The sequence below is a fragment of the Metopolophium dirhodum genome, chromosome 1 (genome assembly GCF_019925205.1).
Source record: "Metopolophium dirhodum isolate CAU chromosome 1, ASM1992520v1, whole genome shotgun sequence".
Classification (NCBI taxonomy): domain Eukaryota; kingdom Metazoa; phylum Arthropoda; class Insecta; order Hemiptera; family Aphididae; genus Metopolophium; species Metopolophium dirhodum.
The window spans coordinates 92,801,880-92,828,320 of record NC_083560.1 but is presented as its reverse complement, the minus strand read 5'-3'; the positions used below and the strand labels follow the sequence as shown (position 1 = coordinate 92,828,320).

Below are 26,441 nucleotides of genomic sequence, written 5' to 3'. Positions count from 1 at the left end.
TTGTCATAGTCTGGGGTCTTTATATTATTCGCCTTCGCGTACCTCATGCTTGCCTGTACCAATCCACCACGAATATTTATACAAATATATAAGATTATTATATATATATATTTAAAAATAATAATAATATTTAATACTAACCATTTTCAAACATTAACAACACGTCATAATCAGTCAGCAGCTGCAACTTTTGATCTATAAATTTCATTATTGCGTCAAAGCTCAGCCCGGGTGCATAAAGTAGTGTGTTGCATCCAAACTGTATGTCTTCATACAGACATCACGAAAATTTTCAAAGACTTCCGCCAACAATAAAACGTCGATTTTTAAATATAAATCAGAATATTCGCCTAGCGTCCTGTAACCAAAGTGGTCCCAGACCTCTTTCGCATGCTCAAAGTCACTCTCCCAGTTAGGTCTCTTTTCCCGGTCTCCGTCAGCGTACTATAAACCTCTCTTTTCCTCGGTATTTGTCTCTCCTCCAGCCGCTCCCAATTATCCGTATACACCCCCTTACGAGTCACGAGCGTCATATCTCCGGCAACAAAAAGTATAGCCGTCTCACGGAAGTTCTCATGTTCGGGTGTAATCAAATTTTCAGCCAGGGACGACAAATTCGACGCCATAAACCTGAACGTGTCGATAAACCAAACAGTGAAGGTACTACTTATATATTTTGAGAAAGATATAAATTTCTCTTCATTGTTCGGTATAACGTTGATAGCCTGGGTGTCATAACCAAGTTCAGATAACTGTAAACTCGATATAGTTGTGGTCACTTAGAGTACTTTCGTCCAGGACTGACTAGTGTTGCATTCTATCTGCGGTTTCTGGTGATGCAAGAGTTAGGTCTATGATTGACGTCAAGGCTCCCCGTTAAAAGGTCGGAGCATTTTCCTTGTTGCATAGGCATAGCCCGAGGGCATGTATGTATCATATTTGAGAGAATTTCTCCTCTCTTGTTGCTTTTGGGACATCCCCAGCTTTGTGTCCCTTTTCTGTGTAGAGGCTGCACGTTTTTGTTCTGTCTGGTCCGCTACAGGAATGTTTACTGTGGCCGAAACATAGGCATCCGTAGCATTTCGTGGCCTTAATCTTCAGTCTTACCTTTACCCAGCATACCTCTACCTTGCTCGCTGTCACGATATAATTCGCGTCTGACGTTCTTAAGGTTGCTGTGGCTCTCTTCATGCCACCGAGTCCCCTCCTGAGGCTCCTGATCTTGACGCTCGTATCTTCATCTGCTAGTTTTGCGGCCGATCTTAGAGCGTCCAGTACTTCGGTTTCCGTAGTAATCCCGTCTAGTCCGAGGATCTCTATTTCCGAGAACTGGATAATTTCTCTGACTTTGGCTTTTTCGCTCAACGTTTGTTGGAGGGCTATTCCCAGTTCTTTCCCAGTGCTCCCCTTTCCTCTTGTCATTGTCTATCGTTAGCTGGATTAGGATTTCTCCTCCTCTGCTTTCCCTAATGCTTTTCACGGCGACGCCTATCTGTGTAAGATTGACTTCTTTCCTTATTGTAGATAGAATGCTTTCGCTTGACTCTCCGTCACTCGGCTTGATTGCAATTGAGTCTGGCATGGCTTATCTTGTTCGCTTGGCCTTATTGTTGCTCTTGTTGGTATTCCGTGGCCTCTGGTTTTCAGGAGGCTTTGTGCGAATTGTCTCTACTGTTTTATCATCGCTGCTCCTCTTATCTGTAGCATAGTTGGTAGGTTTCCCTTTTGTTTTTGTTTTAACCACATCGCTCCATGTTTCTTTTCTTCGTGGGTTTTCGTCCATGTCCCACCAGCAGGGAGTTGATGTGGATGCCTCGACTGTCTCCTTTGGGGGGATTTGATTCTCCCTGGCAATCTGTCACAGCACAAATTGCAGTGGTGGCATGCATCTGACTCTTCCTTACTGATTTTGTGAAGGTAGACTCCAAAGGAACCGTGTCCAGAAAGAATTTTTGTTGAATGGTAGTCTAGGTCCCCTTGTTTGCCGAGGCTTTCCACTTCGCTATTGTGGTATCACGGAGAGAGTGCTCACTGCGTACTACAGACCTCTTCTCGCTGAACGAGGCACTGCGTTCCTCGGCCAGTAAGTTGGCGACGAGCCGGCCAGGATGTTTGTGGCTGTTTCCGACACTGTGCGGTAGCAGCAGATGCTTCGGAGTACAAAAAATACAAATAATAAATAATACTGCAGTTATATAGTCAAAAATAATAATTAAATATATAAATGTACAAAATCGTACTATAGGTTACAATTTAAGCCATAGTCATAATTTAAAAAAAATATTAACTAAATTAAATTAAATTCAAATTAAATCATTTTACAATAAATGTTTTTTATTGTCAAATGATTTAATCGGAATCAAAGTCTGAACTTGTGTCACCTGTAATCGTTATGACGTGTGATCCTTGTTCTTCGTCCAGAAGTTGATCAGATAAAACATCAATTTGCCAAAATGTATCTTCTTCTTTTATTACATGGGCAACAAAGTTTTTCCACATGTCTGGTGTAACCCGTTCCACGCCTTCTTCCAATAGTTTACGAACATCTTGCAATTTATATGTTGTATTATTCATACGAACATAATTTTTTACTGATGACCACGCGAGTTCTATGGGGTTTAATTCGTAGTGATAAGGGGGAAGACGTACAACAGTTTTATTAGCAGCCTTTGCCAAGTCATCAATCACATATTGTTCATATTGAGGCTTTAAAACTTGAGCTCTTTCCAATAATTGGGATTTAATCTTTGTATGATCGACTACCTCACCTTTATTTTCCAGCCAGCTGATAATATCTGCTTTTTTCGAAGATATAAGGGGGAATGGGTCCTTCTTCACCGAATGATAAGACGCATTGTCCATGACGATCACGGCATTTTCGTTCAATAATGACAAAATTTTGTTGAACCACTCATAAAAATTATCACCGTTCATTTCGTCATGATAATCTTGGGTATTTTTTTCGATTCGAAACAAAATAGACCTCCAGGAACAAACCCGTCAGATGACCCGATGTGTACAACAATGAGCCGCTTGCCCTTACCAGATGGTTCCTTTTGTCCAGTTGTAAGACCTCTGAGAAATGCGTCCCTTGTCGATTTCACTGTAGTATCCACCCATGATTTCGATGTAGTTTCACCTGCATTTACCCATGTTTCATCAAGGTAATATATTTGTCTACCTAACTGACGGTAATTCTTTATAGTTTCCAAATAGTTTCGGCGCCAACACACAATATCATTCCGTTCGATTATTGCACTATTACGAGACTTAGGGACATACTCGAAATTCAGATGTTTCAGAACTCTGTACAAAGACATTTTTGAGAAACTTGGCAAACTGTCATCTTCATTGACTGCTGTTAATATTTTATTCAACGTCGGAATTTGATGGTTGTGCCAAAATTGATGAACTTTTTGCCTGATGGCATTTTGGTCGAACTCGTCTACTTTATCGGTTACTTTTGGTCTGATTTTGGTCTTGTTTGGTGATGTTACAGTCTTTTTGTTGCGATATTCCGACAGAGTAACGCTCACAGTCCGTTGTCCGATACCACTTTCTTCCGATATTTTTTTTATCATTTCCTTCGCAGTCAATTTTGGCACATCTCCAGTTGCTTGCAGTGCCATTTTGTTTTTGTACAAATTTACAATCATCCATTTTTGACCAGAACCAACAAACTAGAATTCAAAATAATGGTTATTGTAGTATAATATAACATACTATAGGACATAAGTACAGTCCAAAATAATACAATTATAATAGTTAAAATAATTCTTACTTTTCCACGAGCATTTTTCATTCATTCTTAGATATAAATTCATTGGTGAAATATTGCTGCCTTCTTGATCCATTTTAATAAAAAAAATTAAGGTATACACCTGACAGTCAAAATAAAAGGATATGCGCACACGTAGTAATGCAAACACTGCCGCAAAAATAATATAATACAATTTACGGCACAGTCAAAATAAAACAAGATTCACTCGGTAAAAAAAACACAATACAGTAGTGTAAACGACGCGTGAATCAACAATTGTCAGCTGCTCAGCAACCATTCTGTGTACACATGACCCAACCGAAAACCGACTAGTTCCGATAGCAACCGACCTATTCCAGCTGAGAAACTGTTTCGTAGAGGGGAACGCTCATGCGTGAAAAAAACCAGTTTCCGTCGGCCGCTGTATGCGTTCTCTCGTGGTACGGAGTATATTATCATTCCCAGATATTTCATGTTGCCCTTCGGCTGGATGGTTTGCCCGTCAAGTAGCAGCATTGGGGTCTCGAACTTAAATTTGTTGGTGAACACAACCGCCTCGGTTTTATGCACTGCCAGTGATAGTCCTATGTTCCGGATCTCATCAGAGACAAGGGAGAGCGTCTCGTTGGCAATTGATTCCAGTTCTGGGACGGTTTTCCCCGAGCTTATGACTAAGGTGTCGTCAGCGAAACCGATGAGTCTGGACCCACGTGGGAGTTGGAGTTGGAGAATCCGGTCGTAGGCAAGGTTCCAAAGAAGCGGGCCAACGACAGAGCCTTGAGGGACACCGCATGAAACCTGGATCTCTACTTTTTGATCTCCAGCCGAAGTTTTGGCTGACCTCCCGGAAAAGTAGTCCTGGAAGACTTTTTTCAGGTACACTGGAGTTTCGGCTTGGTTTAATGCTAGCATGACCTCATTCCAGCCAATGGCATTAAAGGCATTCTTGATATCCAGGCAGATTGCCTGAACTTTGAAGAGGGGAAATTTATTTCGGAGAGGATCGTACTCCGGAGTTTCCTCACCGCATCGTCCGTGGACAGCTGTTTGGTAAAGCCAAATTAGTTATGAGACAAGCCACCTCGACCGGCAATGTGTTCCTGTAGCCTTGTCACCAGCAGGGACTCGAATACTTTTCCTACTGTACAGATAAAATATTTATACGGGGGGGAGATATAAATGCATTGAAACTCGATAAAAAATCAAAACCCCGAGTATCCCCGCGAGCTTGGGCCTGCGGCACTGATTTCCGAGAGAAATTTGGTATCTCTAATCTCTTATCAGTTGTGATCACTATTAAATATTTCTTCTCATTCCTAATCTCTCATCACAGATAGGTTAGGTTAGTGATATTATCAATAAAAAATAAATCTCACTGTCCCTATCTTTCTTTTCTTCCTTTAAATCATTATCTCTTATCACTCCTCCTATATCCCTTATGCCTTCCCCTATCAAGGCGCTTATCACTAACATAAATTTTCAAAATCACTGTCCCTATCCTTTTTTAGTTATCTCTAAATCCTTATCTCTTATCATAAATACTTATCTAGTGCATCGATAATATAAGAATGGATAGGACATAAGAACTTATTACATGAAACTTTAAGGTTATATGAGGCAAATATTGATATGATAATTAATAAATAATTAATATTTTTAATATTTTAAATATTTAACAAAGTTTAGAGTAATTTTCCAGGCACAAGTGGCACAACAATCAAAATACAAACTGACAAATATCTAAATATAACTGACTATCATGTTATTCATTATTATTTAATAAAATAGTTTTGCACATAACCTTAAAAAGCCCCATTTCGTCTTTCTCTCTTTACGTTCTCTCTCCCCCAAAAAAAGCACACGGCCCCATATGGAACTGGTATAGGCATGTCCTATCCATTCTTATATTATCTATGATCTAGTGTCATAAATATCTCTTATCACATAACGTTATCAATACTCATTATCAGTACCTGTCCCTATAATTTTTTTTCTTTTTCTTATCAATGGTTATCAATATCTTTGTGGCGAGCCGCTGGCGCTATTGTATCTCAACGAATGGATCTTCGCAAGAAAAATCACAAATTATTCCAATATGGCGTCACTACACTTTTATCACAAAATATAATGCTTATCACAAAATATTGAATTGCCATTTATTAAATTATACTTGTAAAGGTAAACTATAAGTCTATAAAGTCAATTATAATATTCAAATAATCGTCGTAAAAATAATAGTCAAAATAATAAGTATAATCTAATAAAAATGTTATTTTTTTTTTTAAAAGTAACTATGGTCATTTGAAGTGTGGATATTTATGTTACGTACCCACGTATTAATTAATCATATATTAACTATGTACAGCGCGCCGCACGTTTCTAATAATATTTGACACTATAACTAATAAGGCAATTAGTATAGTATAACATGCGGAGGTCGTTGCAAAATCGTAGAGAAAACAATTAAACTATAGAAGGTGCCGTCACATACGTATCTTTCCTGGAAAGCCAACGCCCATACGCAGGATACGAGTCGACCAGCATACCAAATACGAGACCCGAACTCTGTCTCATGACCGAGCTTAGCCACTACTACAACCACCCACTCCAAAGGACACAATCATATATATAGAAGCCCAGGACAAGAGCTCTTCAGACGGTTAGGGACATTCAGAGTCAGGTCGTAACACCACTCACAGTTTATATTCTATCTTTATATTATAACATTGTATTTTTGTACTACGTTAATAAACATTCATCATACCTAGTACATCACGTATTCTATCTCTGCGTTGATGTATATATCGACGTCGGTTGGGACGTAACAGAATTTTGGCGCTGTGGACAGGGTCTTCAGAGATACAAGGAAACTTCAATCAACAGAGGCAATTTCACCTTCGTGGATCACCGTTGAACTGAGGAGTGCACGCTTCAATTCAACGACTCTGGGAAGACCGAACTTTTGTTACAATTCAACTACGGCGAGAGAGATCAAGCAACGAGATGAATACAGCAATGTTGTAAGCATAATTTATATAACCGTCTCCTTTGGTCTATTGGTCCATCGTATTTAGGGAAATTATTATTAAAGGGCAATTTATTTAAATTATTATTGTAGTTATTAAAGGGCAATTTTTGAATTTATTATTGAAGTTATTAAAGGGCATTTATTGAATTTATTATTGAAGTTATTATTGTGAATTATTACAGGGCATTACTGAGATTATTATTGAGATTATATTTATTATTGATTATTGAGTTCATCTTATTTAAGTACAACTCCCTTGGAATTAGCTACTCCATTGTATAGAACACGTGTAGATTTTTGAAGCCCACGTTTAAGCCCCTAGCCCATGTTTAAAGCCCAAGTTGAAGCCTACTAGCCCGAGTAGAAGTCCCTATGCCCGAATTTCAAAGCCCAAATCGAATAAAAATATATGAATAAAAGAGTTTTATGTTTGAAATCTATATTAAACGTTAGGAAGAATTAAACAAATATTAATAAACAATAGTTCAGAGGAAAATATAAGCGACGAATTCGAAACGATAGCTAGGCAAACATTAGATAGAATAATTGAAATAATCAAAAACGAGAATAATTTAGAAATTGACGTAAACAATACTGATAGCGAAATAATTGACAACATAGAAATACATAACTTAGACGAAGAGTTAGACACATTTAACGAAGAAATAATTAACGAACGTATAGAGATCAAACCATTAAGTAGTGATATATTGAATAAAAGCTTAAGATTAATAAACCTAGAGGAGTTTGAAAATAGTCCTACTACTGGCACAATTCGCCAAGGTTTACGAAGTAATAGAAATACTATTCACACCGAATATACACAACCGAAAAGAATAGTCAAAGCTAAGAAAATGACAGGCAGTACCGATATGAAACCCATAAGCGCAATAAAATTAATTCCTAACTATTCAGGACAATCCGAAATATATCCATTTTTAAATGCCTGCAAAGTAATTATAAGTACGGTAGACTCAGAACAGCACCCTTTCATGTTAAAAATGATAGCAGCTACTAAACTATCAGACAGAGCTTTTAACGTAACCAGATATAAGGAAATTGTAGAATGGGGCGATATGAAAATAATATTGTTAGACGCATTCGAAACTCCCTACGGAGCAGCTAACTTACAAATCGAATTAAACATAGTAAAAACAAAACATAATGAAACCATATGCGCGTACAATAATAGAGTAGAAGAAATATATCAGAAACTATGTAACACGGTAGCCATAGACAAAACACCCACCGAAGCAAAAATATTACGTGACAATATTAGGGAACAAGCGTTAGTCAGTTATATAAACGGTTTAAGCGACCAAATAAAATTCGAAGTAAAAACAAAAAATTCTTCTACTCTCGAACAAGCAATGCAAATCGCGTTAATTACCGAAAAAAATATTCGTACATATAATGATGTAGGTACAAGACATTTTCCGCGCAAATAATACGTATAGCAATAGAAATACGCATCAAAATAGACAATTTAACAATAATAATCAAAACACAGCGTACAACTATCGTAACAACGACAATAACAATAATATAAACAGAAACAATAACTACGGTAGGAATACTAATAGGAACCCAAATCCGAGGAACAACAATTTTAATGTTAGGCGTTGTCATACGTGCAATCGCGAAGGACATTTTTCGTCACAGTGCCGAATGAACAATGTCGCGTATAATAGTAGACCACCCAATCAGAATAATTTCACACGTCCACCGACTAATTATAATGCAAGGAGCGAGTCATGCACTTACTGCAACAAACCGGGACACAATATAGCCGTCTGTTATAAAAAACAGAACGACGAGCGACGTAATAATAATTCGGGAAACGAGCGGACATCTCACGTGACTCCCGGAGCGCGTGCGATCAATCATTTATCCGTGGATCCATCCGAGGTTGTTACCCCGTTATATTAACGGAGATAAACAACAATAATCATATAAAATGTAAATCACCCGCCTGTACAGATAGGGAATTAGAATTTCTAGTCGACACAGGGAGTGAAGTAAATATAATAAAAAACCATATTTTAGATAGGTAACAATGTAATAGTAGACAAAACACAATCGGTTAACTTAAGGGGAATTAACGACAAAATAATACAAACAATAGGCAAGCTTACCATACCTTTGATAATCCAAGGGCAAGAAATAAATACAGAATTTAATTTAGTTGACGAAAATTTTCCAATAAGGAGAAACGGTATATTAGGAAATAGTTTCTTATCAGAGAATAACGTTGTAATCAACTTAGCAAATAAAACTCTAACAATTAACGCTAATAAGAATAGGCGCGGGGAGTTACTATTAAAACCGAGATCAGAAACAATTGTATCGATACCTATAGCTGCAAAGGATGTAGAAAATAAGGATATTTTAATTCATAAGCAAGAAATAATGGAGGGGGTATTTTGTGGAAATATAATAAATACCGTACAGAACGGTGAAGTAGTAATAAGTTTTAAATATAACCGAGAAGCCTCAAAACGTTATGTTAAACAATTTAAATAAAATACGATACGATCACGAATACGCAGTTAATAATAAATGACGAAAATAAAGGTAGACGCGTTAATGAAATTAGACAAATAATTAGAAGTGATCACATGAATGACGAGCAAAGGCAATCTATCTTAGATATATGTGAGCATTACCAAGATATATTTCATTTAACGGGGGACACGTTAACATATACAGATACGTTAACACATAAAATTAATATACCGGAGAATCAGGAGCCTATATATAAGCGACCGTATCGCTTACCACACGCACAAATGGCCGAGATAGATTCCCAAATTAAGCAAATGGAAAAGGACGACATTATTGAACCTTCCTTTTCACCATGGAACGCTCCCTTATTACTAGTTAAAAAGAAACTTGACGCGAGTCAAATACCAAAATTTAGAATAGTCGTAGATTTTCGAGCTTTAAATAAAGTAACGATAAACGAGTACCATCCACTACCTAATATAACCGAAATATTAGACCAACTAGGGAAATGTAATCTATTCAGCATTATTGATCTTGCATCGGGTTTTTACCAAGTAAAGTTAGATGAAAAAAGCAAAGAGCTTACAGCATTTTCGACTAACCAAGGCCACTGGCATTTTAAGAAAATGGCAATGGGTTTTAAAACTTCTCCATGTTCCTTCCAACGCTTAATGAATAATGTAATGGCTGGTATAGTGGGGATAAAATGTTTAGTGTATTTAGATGACATAATAATATACGGAAAAGGTTTACTTGATCATAACGAAAAACTGCGCGACGTATTTGAACGATTACGAAATCATAATTTAAAAATACAACCAGCAAAATGCGAGTTCTTAAAACAGCAGTGTATGTATTTAGGTCATATAATTAGTGAAAACGGCTTACAGCCGGATCCCGCAAAGGTCAAGTCAGTATTACAGTTCCCAGCACCGACAAACGTAAAAGAAATTAAATCATTTCTGGGACTTTCTGGGTATTATAGGAAGTTTATAAAATCATATAGTTTAATAGCAAAACCAATGTCAAACCTATTAAGGAAGGGCGTTACCTTTAACTGGGATACCCCTTGCCAAGAAGCATTTGATAAGTTAAAGAATATCCTTTGTACGGAACCTATACTACAATATCCAGATTTCACAAAACCATTTATTGTTACCACAGACGCAAGCGGAAAAGCTTTAGGCGCCATATTATCCCAAGGGGAAGTGTCACGAGATCTACCTATTACATATATATCTTGAACTTTAAATAAAAGTGAAAACAATTATAGTACTACCGAACTCGAGTGTTTAGCCACCATATTTGCAGTAAAAACATTTAGACCTTATTTATATGGAAGAAAATTCATTATACTAAGCGATCACCGCGCACTTTCATGGTTATTAAATTTAAAGGACCCACTATCAAAACTCGCACGTTGGCGAATACTTTTAGAGGAATACGATTACGAGATTCAATACAAACCGGGAATATTAAATTCAAATGTCGATGCACTCACTAGGATGTATAGCATAAATGAGATAAAAAAGGAAAGCTATCCCGCATTTCTGAACAAATTCGAAACACAATTAATAACTAATAACCGCGTAAAAGAAGTAAACGGTAGTCTAATAGAGTCACCCGAGGAGTACCACATAGTATCAGAAATTGAAAAACGTTATAATTTTATGTCAGGAAAAAAATTACGAATTAAAACAAAAATTTGGCAACGGTCAAAAATTAACACCAAGCAAAGCAATTGGGGAGGTAAATTATTTACAAGATATAAATAGGTACATCATTTTCTTAACTACCAAAAGTAGAAACAAACAAAAAGCAACGTATGAAAATATTTATCTATCACTATTAAATCTAAAATTATTATGTGAAGAACGATCATTGAATAAATTAGCCATGAATAAATTGGGTTTTATAGACCGACTAGAATGGGCACAAGTACGTGCTATGATTCGATATATTTTCCGAAACACAGGAATAGACATAATTATTTGTTCCAAATTAGAATTCAGTGACGAAGAAAAATTAATCATATTCAAACAATGTCACGACTCCGTAACCGGCGGACATGTCGGAATACATAGAACAATAAAAAAAAATAAAAACACAATTTAATTGGCGAGGGTTAAAAGAAGATGTAATCGAATATATAAAAAATTGCGCATCGTGCCAAAAGAAAAAGGTCACGAATAAAAAAGTAAAACAACCCATGGTAATCACGACAACAAGTTCAGAACCATTCGAAAAAATAAGTTTAGACATCGTCGGCCCACTGGTCACTACATTAGCAGGGAATACATATATATTAACACTTCAATGTGATTTAACTAAATATACTATGGGAGTTCCCCTCCCAAATCACCAAGCTAACACTATTGCCGAGGCGTTCGTAACACATTTTGTATGCACACACGGTATACCACAAACGATATTAACCGATCAGGGTACCGACTTTTTAAGTAAAATATTTACCGAGGTATGTAAATTATTACAAATAAATAAGATAAACACACGCTCTTACCGCCCGGAAGCTAATGGAGCTTTAGAGAGAGCTCATAGGACATTATCAGATTACCTTAGGCATTCGGTTAAGGTAACGGTCAAACACCGTACAAAAATATGTAACGTTATATAAGTATAAAGTAAATAAGAATATATATATAGGCGTATAATTTTAATTAACATCTTTAATTATAGGGCTAAAATAGTACTAAACGAAATTTTATTAGAATTAATATATAAGCACTCTCAAAATTTGATGGTTACTACCATTTCTAGTATTTCTTCAGACTATACCTATAACTAGGATCAGGGAGTACCTAAATAAGATTCCACATACATGAATGTACATACTCTAGTTAAGAAATAGATAACCTTCTAACTAACGAATTAATCATTAAAACAAAAACCATATAAGACCAATAGAATATAGGACGGATATATAAATATGTAATAAGTGTAATGTCAAATTTTATAATTTTAGGTAATAGCATAAGTATTTACATATATAAACATGTAATAGTTATAATAATTAAATTATATAAATGTAATAGAATACGTATATTAACCACACATATATGACCACCATGTACTAACACTAGACTAAGAAGAAAATGTAAAACAAAAGAATTTTATATACTATTATATAAAAAAAGAAAAAAATATATACTAATATCTAACAACTATTATATTACTAACAAAATGTTAACTCACTTAGTACTCTATATCGAATCGGCACTAAATTCCCTATCCGGGGGTGTGACAATCGACCCTCTTATACGAATACCGCAAGAGCTGTGGCCGATCAATGTAAAAATTTTCACAAGCAATACATTTTTTTTCCAACAACGATTATTATATTAAATAATGATCTTCGGACACGAATACACGGTGAAACACTGCTCCTACTGACTCTGCACTAGACGCGACTTTTCATCGGCGCCACATAAAACGTTGGAATCTTGAGTTTCAGAAACGTCCGACGACACGCCGAGTTTTTCCGAAATAACTTATTTTTTTTGGGGGGGGGGGGGCGTCAAAAGTACCCCGACTAGGAGGAATATTTAGAGGGTATAAAAAAAATGTTTTTGTGAAGAAACGGCGCCCCAAAGGCAAAACCTGACGGAGATATACTTAAAACAAAAAAAGTGAAGGGGTAATTTTCGGTATGTTACGCACGTGGCCACCCACAGCTCATAGCCGTTTACGAACGGTGTTGGTGCAGATGTAAAATATAGTCGAATTATAGTCGCATTTCAGTACACAGATTAAAATGTTGGCATTCCCTAATCCCTATGTATACTTTTTCCGCCTAAATATGTTATAAGATATTTATTATCTTATCGAAATATCGAATCAAAGATTAACACCCACCGTTTTACTTGATACGACTTGATCTACGAGCGTACGATTAATACGTTTATATGTCAGTGTGTGAACAGTTTTAACATACAAACAACAGTGTTGCTGCTCACGGCAATTTTTTTCTTTGTTTATTTTAATTTATTATTAATATTTAAATGGAAATTATTGAAACAACAAAAAAGAAGCCAGCTTTAATTGACGGTAGCGGGTTTCAATACCGACAACATCGCAAAAATAAAGATGGAACCATTAGCTGGTTGTGTATAAACGAAAAAAAAAAACTGCAGAGGAACGTTAAAGTCACGAGGCGACAATGTGCTTGCCGTCACCGATCACGAGTGCATTCCCGATGTGGCAAAGACTGAAGTTGCAAAATCATTATCTACAGCTCGTAAGAGGTAAAACATATAAAATAAGAAAATATTTTATTATCATTCAAAAAGTTACATATATTCATTATACACATGTTTAAAATAATTTTATACGTGTACCAAATTTTTACAGATTGCGTGAAGAAGATACGCCAGTTCGTTCTATTTACAACGACGCTGTACGACCTTTAATGGACGCTGGATACGAGTTTGTCGCAGAAGTTCCTACGTTTGACGAAGTGAAAGCTGGGTTTTATCGTGCCCGAAAACAATTTAAATGGTCTGTTCGCGATCCACAAACCGTAGAAGAACTTGAAATACCAGCTGACCTAGTAGCTTTGAAAGACGGGACTTCATTCATTGTTCTGGATGCAACTATCGACCAGACAAGCAGAATTATAATTTTCGCGTCTGCATCAGGTAAAAGTGCATTGAAAGAGTATTCCGAATTTTTTATAGATGGAACTTTTAAGACTTGTAGTAAGCAATTTACACAATTGTACACGTTTCACATAGATGCAAGCTCTAGTTTTTACGAACGCAATGCTTTCCCCATCGTTTTTGCTCTTTTGTCCGATAAAAAGCAACAAACGTACCATCGCCTTTTTGAGGAAATGAAAAATATTGGATGGAATCCACAGTCCGTACACCTCGACTTCGAGATAGCTACAATAAACGCCTTAACAACTATTTTTCCAAAAATAAAATTACGTGGATGCCATTTCCACTTCACGCAATGTTTGTGGCGAAAAATTCAGGATGTTGGCTTAGCATCTGTATATAAACAAAATGAAGATATTCGAATGCATGTTAGGAAGTGTGGAGCAATGGCTTACCTTCCTATTGATAAAATTGACGACGCTTGGCTTATAATTCAAAGTAATGCACTTGATGACGTGAAGCTATCTCAATTTAACGACTATTTTGTTGAAAACTGGCTCGACTCCGCCACTATTTCTAAGGAGATGTGGAATTGTTACAATGAAAATCACCGAACCAACAACATCGTCGAAGGATGGAACCATAAATTTAAAACACTGGTGGGAAGATCGCACCCGAGTATTTGGGTTTTAATTGAAAAACTAAAGACAGCAGCAGCAGAAAGTGACCATCGACTTTTACGCACTGAATTAAATTTAGAAGGGACTAAACGTAACAAAAAATATATAAAATTGGACGAGAGAATCAAACGTATTATTCAAAACTTTTTAGAAAATAACGATTTAGACAATTGCCTCAAAAAATTGTCGACAATCGTCAAATTAGATTAAATTGATAGTCCAGTCCTAAGCCTGACCAAGTGTGAAGGGAAATGAGTGTGTACGCAAATACAATTAATGTCATTCTGGGTAATTACATTGTACGCAAGTGAGAACATTTGTAACTAAAAATAGACTGTACGCAAATGAGACGTACGCATCTGCACCGGATCCTTTACGAACAGTATTGGGAATTATCTAGATAATATTATGCATTTAATAATCTTATCTAGATAAAAAAATGAGTGGTAATATATTATCTTATCTAGATGATTTTAATGGTTATCTGTGTCAATTTATCTAAATAAAATATTATACTTAAATTAATAATTTTTTAAATTTTTAAATACTAGGTCATAATATACCGAGTGCCGACGTAATTAATATTGCATTATTAATAATGAAATAAAATTGTATTAATACATTTATAATTTGAGATTTTAATTTTAATTTTTTGTTTTTATATTCCAAATATTAAAATGATAATATTATATAACTAAAATGAGTTTGTTTTGTGTAATACGTATAACTGGCGTGCAGGGCGATAAGCCGATAACCGGATAACTTCATGCCGGCATGCCGCACAACAGTAATAACCATATTATTTATAAATAGTGTTTAGTCGTTTGTACCGAATAGTAACTCAAAAACTGCATTTATTACGAATGTGTGATGACAATTGTATGATATTTATAATATTGTTATTAATTTTTAACTGTAAATATTTCTTCGTAAACTATATAATTATATAAATAGCTTTTAATATTCCACAATTTCTGTGTTCTCTATCGTCGGTAGAAGGATTGTTATATAAAAACATTTTGTGAAATAGGTTCTTTACTATATTGTAATTTGTTAGTCTATAGTTATAGATTGATTATTAAAAATTACTTGGAATTTATAATTAATAATTATTTATAGCCTATAGGTAATACACCAATTGTTCTTATCAAAATATTTATTTTATTTTATTAAAATTGTATTTCTTTATTAATAACATTTTTTTGACAGGTAAATTATCTGGTTTTTGAATATTATATTGTATGTGAAATGCGACCATTAGTGACTGTCGAAAACGTAGTTTTAAAAAACTCATTTTGGGACTCATTCATTCAAATGACGAATCAATTATTCCAAATAGAAAACAAATATTGCAACTTTTGAAAAATAGTTACTATTCATATGTTTCTATGTTATCAGATTTGATTCAAAAATCAAAATTCATTTGTACAACAGCAGACATATGGAGTGGCAATAATAAAAGTTGTCTAGGTATGATTTAAATTATTGTTATCATTTATTGTTATCAATTATTCTTATAATTATCAAACTTTTATTAGACTAAGGTATACCTATACTGTTTATAAATACAATTTTTTCTATATTTATTGAATAATTTGTGTCAATATTTCTATATTTTTTTCATACATATTAAGCAAATTACATACATATTTATTTACTTTTTAGTTCATCAACATCATAAGTCCTTACTAATTATAACACTAACTTTAAGTTTTTCTAGTTTCATGTTTTCAATTAGTTTATTCTATCATTTAAAATATTTTAAAAACCCACTAAATACATTTTAAAACAATTTTTACCATACTGATTTATTTATGCAAATAAGATAATAATATCATTATTATTAATATTAATAATAATAATATTTTTCCAAAATAATAAAAATTTGAATAGTCATGGATCAATCCTAGATCTAATTTTTTGTAATATTCCTTTCTTAGTTGATAAATCCCTGGAACCAGTAGTCCCTATTGATCCATTCCACCCTCCGTTGAACTTAACTCTTCCTTATTCTGATCATACAAACTCTTTAGATAACCGTCACTCTTTTTATAATTTTCGTAAAACTAATTACTCTAACGTAACCTCGTTTATTGGAAGTTATGATTGGAATACTACTCTATCTACCCTCGATCTTGAGACAGCTTTCAATACCTTATTCGATGCCTTACATTTAAGTATATTAAATTTTGTACCAAAAAGTAACTTCTGGAGTACCACCTACCCACCATGGTTTAATTCAAAATTAAAACGTATCAACATACAAAAGAAAAAAGCACATGTTGAGTATAAATCTAATCCTAATGGTCAAAACTATACTAATTTTTCGTTGCTACGTGCTCGTTTCAAATATATGTCTAAAAAGTGTTTTAATGAATATAACAAACATGTAGAATCTTCATTAACAAATAACCCTAGTGACTTTTGGAAATATGTTAAAAAAAATCGTGCAAGTAATGGTACGCCTATGGAAATTTCTCACAATGGTTATATTTCGTCTAATAAAACTGAAATTGCTGATATGTTTGCTGATATGTTTTCTTCGGTGTACACAACGAATAATATTAATACTACGAACGATCTACCAAATATTTCAGAATTTGACTTGCCCAATAATGTTTATTTTTCTTTGGATGATGTTCTTAATGGTCTGTCAGCTCTCAAAGGTAATTGGTCAGTGGGTCCTGATGGAATTTGTGGTGAATTTTTATATCAAATAAGGTCAATAATTGCATTTCCACTATTCTCTCTTTTTCGGCGTTCACTGGATGAAGGTATTTTTCCCTCAATATTGAAGATGAGTAATGTTACACCGATTCCGAAATCAGGTAATTTATCTTGTGCTTTGAATTATAGACCAATTTCAATTCAGTCACATATCTCAAAACTATTTGAATCTATAACTTTAAAATACATTCAACCAAAGGTTAATGGAATTTTGATGGAAGAGCAACATGGTTTCCGCCCCGGTCGTTCTACACTTACATGTAATCTTGTTTTTACCTCATTAATTTATGATGCATTTAAAAACCATAGTCAGGTTGATGTCATTTATACTGACTTTAAAAAAGCATTTGATTCAGTGAGTCATGAACTATTAATTCGTGTGCTTAGAGATTCAGGATTTGGTGAACCTCTCATAACTTGGTTCTCTTCTTATCTCTCTGATAGATATTTTGTAGTAAAAGTATTTGGTACTACTTCTAAGGTATTGAAAGCTTCTTCAGGGGTTCCGCAAGGTGGTCATCTGGTGGTCTTCTCTGTATTTGTAAATAGTGCTAACAAAGTTTTAAATCATTGTAAGCTACTCTGTTTTGCTGATGATATGAAGCTATTTATGCAAATAAATTCTCCTGATGATTGCCTTAAACTTCAAGCTGATTTAAACAATTTTCACAAATGGTCTCAAGAACTAGGTTTAACTCTGAATCTTGATAAGTGTCATATTATGTCATTCACTAGAAAACATGTTGTAATTAATTGGTCCTACAGTCTTAATAATTCGGTAATCTCCCGTGTTGAAATGATAGTTGACTTAGGTTTTAAGTTCAACCGTTCTCTTGATCCGGGACCGCATATCACTATGATATGCTGTAAAGCTTACAAAATGCTTGGGTTCTTAAAGAGATTGGCTCACGACTTTAAGCTAGGACTATCCTTAAAAATTCTTTTTTGTTCACTTGTCCGTCCAATTTTAGAGTATGGTGCTGTTCTTTGGAATCCACATACCACAGACAACTCTCGACAACTTGAAATGGTACAAAGAAAATTCCTTAGTTTCGCTGGGTTTATTCTAAATATACATCATCAGCCTCACGATTACGTCCCTGTTTCCGAATTCCTCAATATTGACACCCTTTCTAATCGGAGAATTACTCTAGGGTTTAAGTTTCTAAATGGATTGATATCAGGTAACATAGATTCGCCTTACCTTTTAAGCCTAATCAATTTTAGAGTACCTCAACGTATTTCTCGAAATAATGCTCCTTTCTACATTCCTTCTTACACCTCAAATTATTTAGCAAACGAACCTATCACAAGATTAATGTCTCTTGCCAATGTTGACGCCTCCCGCCTCTGTTAATGCTTATACCATACCTATGTATATCTTTATTAATTTTATTGTAAATCTGTATATATCAAACTTTGTTTTTCAAAAGGGCTAGACCCGTAAATATAAATATAAATAAATAAATAAATAAATATAATATTTTTAATATATCACTCATAACTGTCGCACATAAATATAGAATATATAAATTTATAAATTCCAAATATTCAAAAAATATATATATTAATAATCACATTTATGTAATTAAAACAAAGAAACTATTTTGAAAATGAGTAGTTTATCAATTAAAAAATAGTTAGTTTAGTAACAATCATTTTTATCTTTGAAATATTCTTTAAATAGTAATATTTTATAATTTTTCAGGGATGATTTGTCATTTAATTGATCCTATAACTTATGAAAGAAAATCATTTGTTTTGGGCTGTAAGCGAGTAATTGGAAGTCACACTTACTTAAATATCACTGAAACAATGACATGTATGACACAAGAATATAATATTCATTACTCAAAAATAAGTCATACAGTTACAGATAATGCAAGTAATTTTGCAAAAGCTTTTAGAACTTTTTCAACAAGCGTAAAATCAACTCAGTCAACTACTTTAAGTGTAGGTGATTTAACCGAAGATAGTTCACCCTACGAGGATTCAGATGTGGAAATTGAAAATATAACTGTGGTAGATATTGGTCAAATATTTACCAATTCTTTAAAAGCTTTATCACATGCTTTGCAAATTAAGTTCGATCTTTTTTGTTTTTCTTTTGTACTACAAAAACCACATCTCCGATATTTGCCTTGAATCGGAACATGTTTACCCACATCTTGGAATGTGCCATTATTTGTTGTTTTTTTATTTCCAAGCTCAACAGAACGAGTATGCCTTTTTCTCTTTCTGACACAAAAATTACCAATCAATCATTTGCTAATTTCGACCTAAACTTGAGTTGTGACATATATTTATTTTTTTTATTTTTTGAATCCTCTTTATAACATACAAAACTATTTACTATACAACAATCTAACAAATAATAAAATATTTTCAACCACCAACGCCTTGACTTCCAACTTATATGATATGCAGCCATCAACTGATCAAACTTATCCACCCCACCCATATACATATTGTAATCAGATATTGATGCTGTGCAAGGCACTGATTCACGACTACCAATGGAATTTGTACGCAATACATTCATTTTTTCAGATCCATCATGCATGTTACTTACTACAATTACAGGATTTTTACCTCTGTCCTTCCATTTTGTCACTGTAATATCACCACTTTGAGCAAAATCGAAATCACCTTTTTTCATTGATTTATTTAAATATCTTTAGGATAAAACTTTCTATTTTTTCGAAATGTGCCACATCCATATAATTTTTTTTCTAACATTTTTAGCATTAGAGGTAGTACTAAAAAAATTATCGAAAAATAAACAATAACCTAGGCTTACTAATGCACGAGTTAATAATAGTACAACTTTTTCACCTAGGCCTAAAGTTATTTCACCTCCAGGTGCTTTCCCAGTATATATATCAAATGAATACATGTATCCAGTAATAGAACAAGCTAAAACCCAAACTTTAAAACGTTGTTTAATTGGTTTGAGGGGCATGTATTGTTTCATAATAGTTCTACCAGTTAACGCAATCATGCTTTCATCAACTGACATGAAACGTGAAGGCGAAAACATTTCAAGGAAAACAGCATTTAGATGTTTTATCATGGGTCTTATTTTATATAGCCGATCAAATTCTAAGGAACTTCTAGGTAACATTTTAGTATTATCATTGAAATGCAAAAACCTTATTATTTTTAAAAATCTTTCAACTGGCATAATGTCTGCAATTCATTTACAATGAAAGTTTTCATCATCCGACCAATATAACCTCATACTAGGTAAACGATTAAAACCCATAATAATAAGAATTCCTATAAGTGCTTGTAATTCAGGAACACTTACATTTAATTCAGTGTTTGATTGTGCAGCATATACATTGGATTCATTAACTACTAAATTTAAAAAAGTTGTGTTAACAAATAATGCAAAGTAACATCATTGAATTATCTACTTCAACATTAAAACCAAATTTTTCATTGAATTTAAATCTTGAAAAATGATTTGGTATTTGACCATTTTTGGACCATTTGAAATTTGAATTTTGTATCTGTGGATTTTCAGTAGCATCATCGTCATCTGAACTTGAGGTATCAGAAATTGGGGCAAGAGGTAAAAAACAGACATCAGGATCTTTGTCTGGATCGTCCATGTCTTCACTTGAACTTGTATTAGGCATTTGTTCTAAAAGAACTCGTTTTGCTATAATATTTATAAAAGTGACTTAAATTTTTTTTTTGTTTTCATGTACTAAATACTATGTATATATTTTTGTTTTTGTACGATTGTAAATTATATTATTAATAATAACATACCTAAATTACTTTTGAAAAAATTGAAATATTACGTTATATTATACATATGTACTTATATTATACTTTTAATTTCACATGTTTTTATACGATCACGTACAATTTTGTAAATGAATGAATATTTAAAAAATAAAAATAAATTTTAATTTAGATTTGTTCCGCTATACGATAATATTATGAATGACAATATATTATGATCACTCTGTATAGCGTTTGTTTCGTGCTGTATGCATGCCACAGCCCGACACTGAATGACACAAAGTGGGGGAATAGAGGCCTCGGAACGGTCGCTGCCGTCAGTCTGCATGCGCGTAGGGGGTTACTTCTCTCGTGGGCCGGAGTATACCTATAAATAAAACTATTATTTGTAATTAAAAATGTTTATACATACTTAGGTAAATTTGTTTTGGTTTTTATAATACTTGTACCCCTTGAAACAGTGCGCCGATACAATGTTTTTAAAATAAATTATTTACAGTTATTAGGGATTTGTTTAATCCGGCCGCACGGTTGACTTAAGTATGTAGATCGTGTCGGGCGGTATCGGGCCTAAGGAGGCGTGATTTAAATTTAACAATATTAAGGGCATAAATCAATAGTAGATTATATAAATATAATAGGAAATGAAATCTGGCTACCTAATTATGAACTTGGACAAGCCAATGTTAGGTCGAGAGATTCGGGGCGAACACCTAGACGGGCACGCTGGATTTGTAATGGTCCTGAAAAGGACCTCTTTGTAGTCGCAATGGTAGATCTACTGTTAACGGTAGTGGAGGAGAACCGCGTATAAAGCCGCTGGTAATCACTCACTACTGCCGTAGGATAGTTTCTTGGCTCGCCGGCGATGTGCGTTAACCGTCTCCGTCGTGTGAATACTACTTCTTGATTCGCTGGTACTACTTATTTTCCGTCGGGTTGTATTTCCGAATATGACTGCTGCTGGTCGTCCGGCACAATAATTCTCCTGTGTTGTATCTACCGCTCTTCGTTTCACCTTCACTGGATCGCCTGTGCTTATGATTCTAATCGCTCCTGGTTGTTGTCTTCCTCTTTCCCGCTACTGTGTTGGTGTGTAGTGTTGTGTTGAAAGGTGGAAGAAGACTGATGATTTTGTATGAGCGTGCACCCGTATATTATATACCCGTCGCCGTACCGACTAGTAAACCTGTATGCTGATTGGTGTGTTTACAGTCGGCACGGTTTCTTTTGTAATTTAGCCGGAATTTATTTTACAAAGGTCAAAATGGTATCAACGTAATCGGTGTCATCTCTTCTATTCATAGATATCCTTTTCTTGTCTGTACTTAAAATATGTATTTAGAAATCAGCCTTTAAGCGTCGCCTATTTCTGATTGGTCGGGCGTTAGGTCTGTGGCTATATTGTATACCGCCTATGCACAGGAATAGTGACACAACACAAAAACATGATTTAATGTCCATCGCACCTGAAGATCAAACGATTTCCAAATTTAGTGATTACCTTCTAGAAACATACATTGATTCCATCTAAAATTTGGGCTGAAATTCTGGATAATGAGGTTATACGAACTACAAATGCAGCTGAGTCATATCATCGACATTTAAAAGACCAATTTTATGTGGCCCATCATGTGGTTCCATTCACATAGTAATTGATGTATTATTACAATTACAAAGTGAAACATATTTATTTATGAACTCTCCTCCTAACAATAAATTAAGGATATCTCACGAAGAAATAATTGTACAATGGAAGAAATACCAGGATGGTGAAATAAATCGTGTAGAATATGTGAAAAAAGTGGGATTAAAAAATCAACCAATTTATTATTGACATTTTTTTTTTAAAAAATCTCAACCAATGTATTAAATTTATATTGATTTGCATGTATATCATAATTTATGATTTATTAATTTTATAATATAATATCATTTTTATAAGATATATCAATTTTGAAAAAACTACTTAAATAAAATATTTATTTTGGCGCAAATGTGAAATGATATGTCATTTTTGCACCTTTGGCGCTTATGTCATATGTTGGGTATAACAGGTATAAAATATTAGATTGGCGCTTATGTCATACACATTTTGGCGCAAATGATTGGTAATTTTTGTACCTTTGGCGCTTATGTCTTATAGCCATGACATCAGTATTACATAATAATTGACAGTTAATAAAGTGCATTGGGTTTCAACATTTCAATTTTTCTCAATCGTCCTATGAATACGAAAGCTTGCAATACGTTTAGTTTCTAAAACATGATCTTTTGTTGACTTAGATTTTTGTGAAACACTAGGAGGTCTTATGAGAACACAATTGATTAAAGTTATAAATATATTTCTCTCTTCAAGTTCTATATGATAACTTATTAATTTAATTAAATTACACTTATACCATTCTCCATTGAGACCTAGAGTAGCTTGGGGTAAAAGTGCGCGTTTTCTATTTATTTAGTTTTTATAATGTGATAACAATTTTAATATGATATCAAGTGATATTTTTTTAAAAGATGAACTTATAAAGAATGTCAATTTATAGATTAAACTTTTTTATTATATACCTTTAAAAAAATATTTACAAAAATTAAAAAAAATAAATATTGGGAATCTCACCCCATGCATGGGGTAAAATTCCGTATAGCTCAGGGTAAAAGTCCTTATGGGAAATTAATATAGACTTAGTTGTATAGAATAACTCTTTATTTTTAATTAGTATTTAGTAGTCAAACATTTTATATTTGACAATATTCATAACAATCCTTAAAATACAATATAAGGAACTTGGTTACATTACAGTCCAACATTATTATATAGGTACTTAATTGCATAATAAAAATAGTAAAAAAAAAAATAACCATATTACCATGACTAGTTTGACAATTTGTTTCATTTAACTTATAATAAAAACTTGAACAATATATATTCCTGATTCCTCAATGAAAAATAAACTATTTAACACTTACAATATTAATTAATAATTAAAAAAATAAAAATAAAACATTATAAGCTTAAATTACATAATTAAAAAGATAAAATAAATAATCTCTTTTTCATGACTACCTGGTCAATTTTAAATTTTAACACAAACTTAAAATAAAAATTTGAAAAAAATAAAAATAATAATCTCTTTTTCATGACTACCTTGTCAATTTTAACAAAAACTTAAAATAGGTACAAATTTAAAAAAAAAACTGTCATAACAATATAATTTTTATGAACATAAATCACATACAAAGTCTTTATGGAGATCCTCATAGTATGAACATGCTTCATGCCACCAAATTTTACACTTACAACACATAATCCAATCCTCGGTTGGTGGATCTACATATTTTTCATTACATGCTGGACAATTTTCTTTGTAAGTTACTGTTGTAGCCGATTCAGAGTCAATAGTTGTGCTCACTTGTTCAAAGGTATCAGCTTTTTTAAGTACATTTTTCTTGTTTGGTTTTGATTTAGTTTCAAATAAATTTTTTCTTGCTTGTTTATCTGCTTTATTTTTTTCAGAAATTAGTTTTGCATTTTCTTTATCTTTTTCTAATGTTTCAAGTTGCATTTTATAAGGACTAGACGACAAAATTTCAGATTTTTTACCTTTGGTGCGACGCTTTCTTTTTAGTGATATTTTAGGAAGAGGTATTATATCTGCAGGTGACACTGGGGATCTTGTAACTTTTGAACTTGAGGCTGGAAGTACATTATTTACTAGTGACTCTGTAGATATATTAGAAGGAATAACTATAAGTGATGTAGATGGCTTTTCAACTGTTTGATTTAATGTGACTTCATTATTAACAAATTCAATTGGCATATTTATAATGTCTAATGGCTGATTATTTTGAAGATCTTCAGAAACTGTTTGATCTGTCACTGTAGAAGGTAGAAAATCATCATCACTAAAAATATTTGGGTTGAGTGGCCAAATCCCACACATTTGAAATGCATTTAAGGCTTTGTTCATTGATGCCGTTTGTCCATATGCATTACCAAAAATTTCTGCAAGTTGATATAAAGTGACCACTCTTCCAGGATGTGTGGTTGTCCATATATCATAGTGGTGGGCATAGTAGTCTTTTAACGGCTTGAAGAAACATCTATCTAATGGTTGAGTACGATGACTCGAATGTGGTGGTATACTTACCAAATGTATAAAGTTTGTTCGGCAGTATGTAATTGTATTTATATTAATATGCGAGGTGTGATTGTCCAAAATAAGTAAGACTGGGGAGTCTTCAGATGGTTTCACATGATGTTTAAAATGTTCTAACCACTTTAAAAACAACTCTGAATTTATGTAACCACTATCAGATAATAAACCTAAGGGTTCTGGGGGTGCCCCGTTCAAATATTCGTCTTTCATTCTTTTTCTCGGAAAAACTATAATAGGGGGTACATAAATACCACTCGCACTGAAGCAACAAACTGCAGTAACTAATTCACCACGTTCAGCAGCAACAGATTTTCCCACTATTTTTTTACCTTTACATGAAATTACTTTTGGGACTTTATTTGGCACTGTAAGTATTCCTGTTTCGTCCATATTAAATATACGACTTGGTGGTACATTCAATTTTTGATACACTGTTTTTAGATTATCATAAAATCTATTTTACTTTTACCCCAAATTAATTTCGTACTCTTACCCCACATCAACATTTTTAACTTAATCATTATTATCTTTTTATCTGTGTATCGATACTATTATACGACACATGCAATGTGAAGTTTACAACAAGTTAAATTTGATTAACAGTACTATTTCTAATACAAGTGGTACTTAGTTTACAAAAAAAAATTTATAAAATACTGAAATATTACATCAGAAGATTAAATAACTTAACTTACCTCATATTTAATAAAATAATGTCCCAACAATGTGCAAAAGTGTGGACGAACGTGGAGAAATGATAAAATAATCATTGATAATGAACAGTTTGACCATATATTGAAAATTAAATTTATAATAGCGGAATTGGACTCTTACCTCATGCGCACTTTTACCCCAAGCTACTCTATATATTCTTTTGGATTACTACTAATATTATTTAAAGTTACTTCATAAGCCATTTTTTTTTAATCGTTCATTAATATATTCAAATTAAAAGTTAAATTAATTTTCACTTTCGATAGAACTAGAAAGAGCTAAAGTATCTGATGTTTCTGAACTGTGATCACTAGATTCTGAGACTGAACAATAGTTCTCTTTTACATTTAAACTTTTAGTGTTACAAGATTCTAAAAGGTTTACTTTAATAGGTGAACAAGCTATTGTTTTAAATTTAGTTGAATTCTCTGATAATCTGCATTGAATTTTTTTGGATCTTTTGCTTCTTAAATTTTTTTAATTGACTTGTACACC

At 33.5% G+C, this 26,441-nt stretch overlaps 3 protein-coding genes across 3 annotated transcripts; all 3 read right to left on the bottom strand.

Moving 5' to 3' along the window:
• Positions 1–2,349: 2,349 nt before the first annotated feature.
• On the bottom strand, positions 2,350–2,934 carry LOC132945867 (uncharacterized). Its single transcript, XM_061015665.1, has one exon. The coding sequence runs from the start codon at positions 2,932–2,934 to the stop codon at positions 2,350–2,352; it is 585 nt and encodes a 194-aa protein (XP_060871648.1).
• On the bottom strand, positions 2,931–3,629 carry LOC132945856 (uncharacterized). Its single transcript, XM_061015655.1, has one exon. It carries the CDS (start codon positions 3,627–3,629, stop codon positions 2,931–2,933), a length of 699 nt encoding a protein of 232 aa, XP_060871638.1.
• A 20,661-nt stretch (positions 3,630–24,290) lies between these two features.
• Positions 24,291–25,622, bottom strand: LOC132945841 (uncharacterized). Its single transcript, XM_061015632.1, has one exon. It carries the CDS (start codon positions 25,620–25,622, stop codon positions 24,291–24,293), a length of 1,332 nt encoding a protein of 443 aa, XP_060871615.1.
• Between the last annotated feature and the right edge of the window lie 819 nt (positions 25,623–26,441).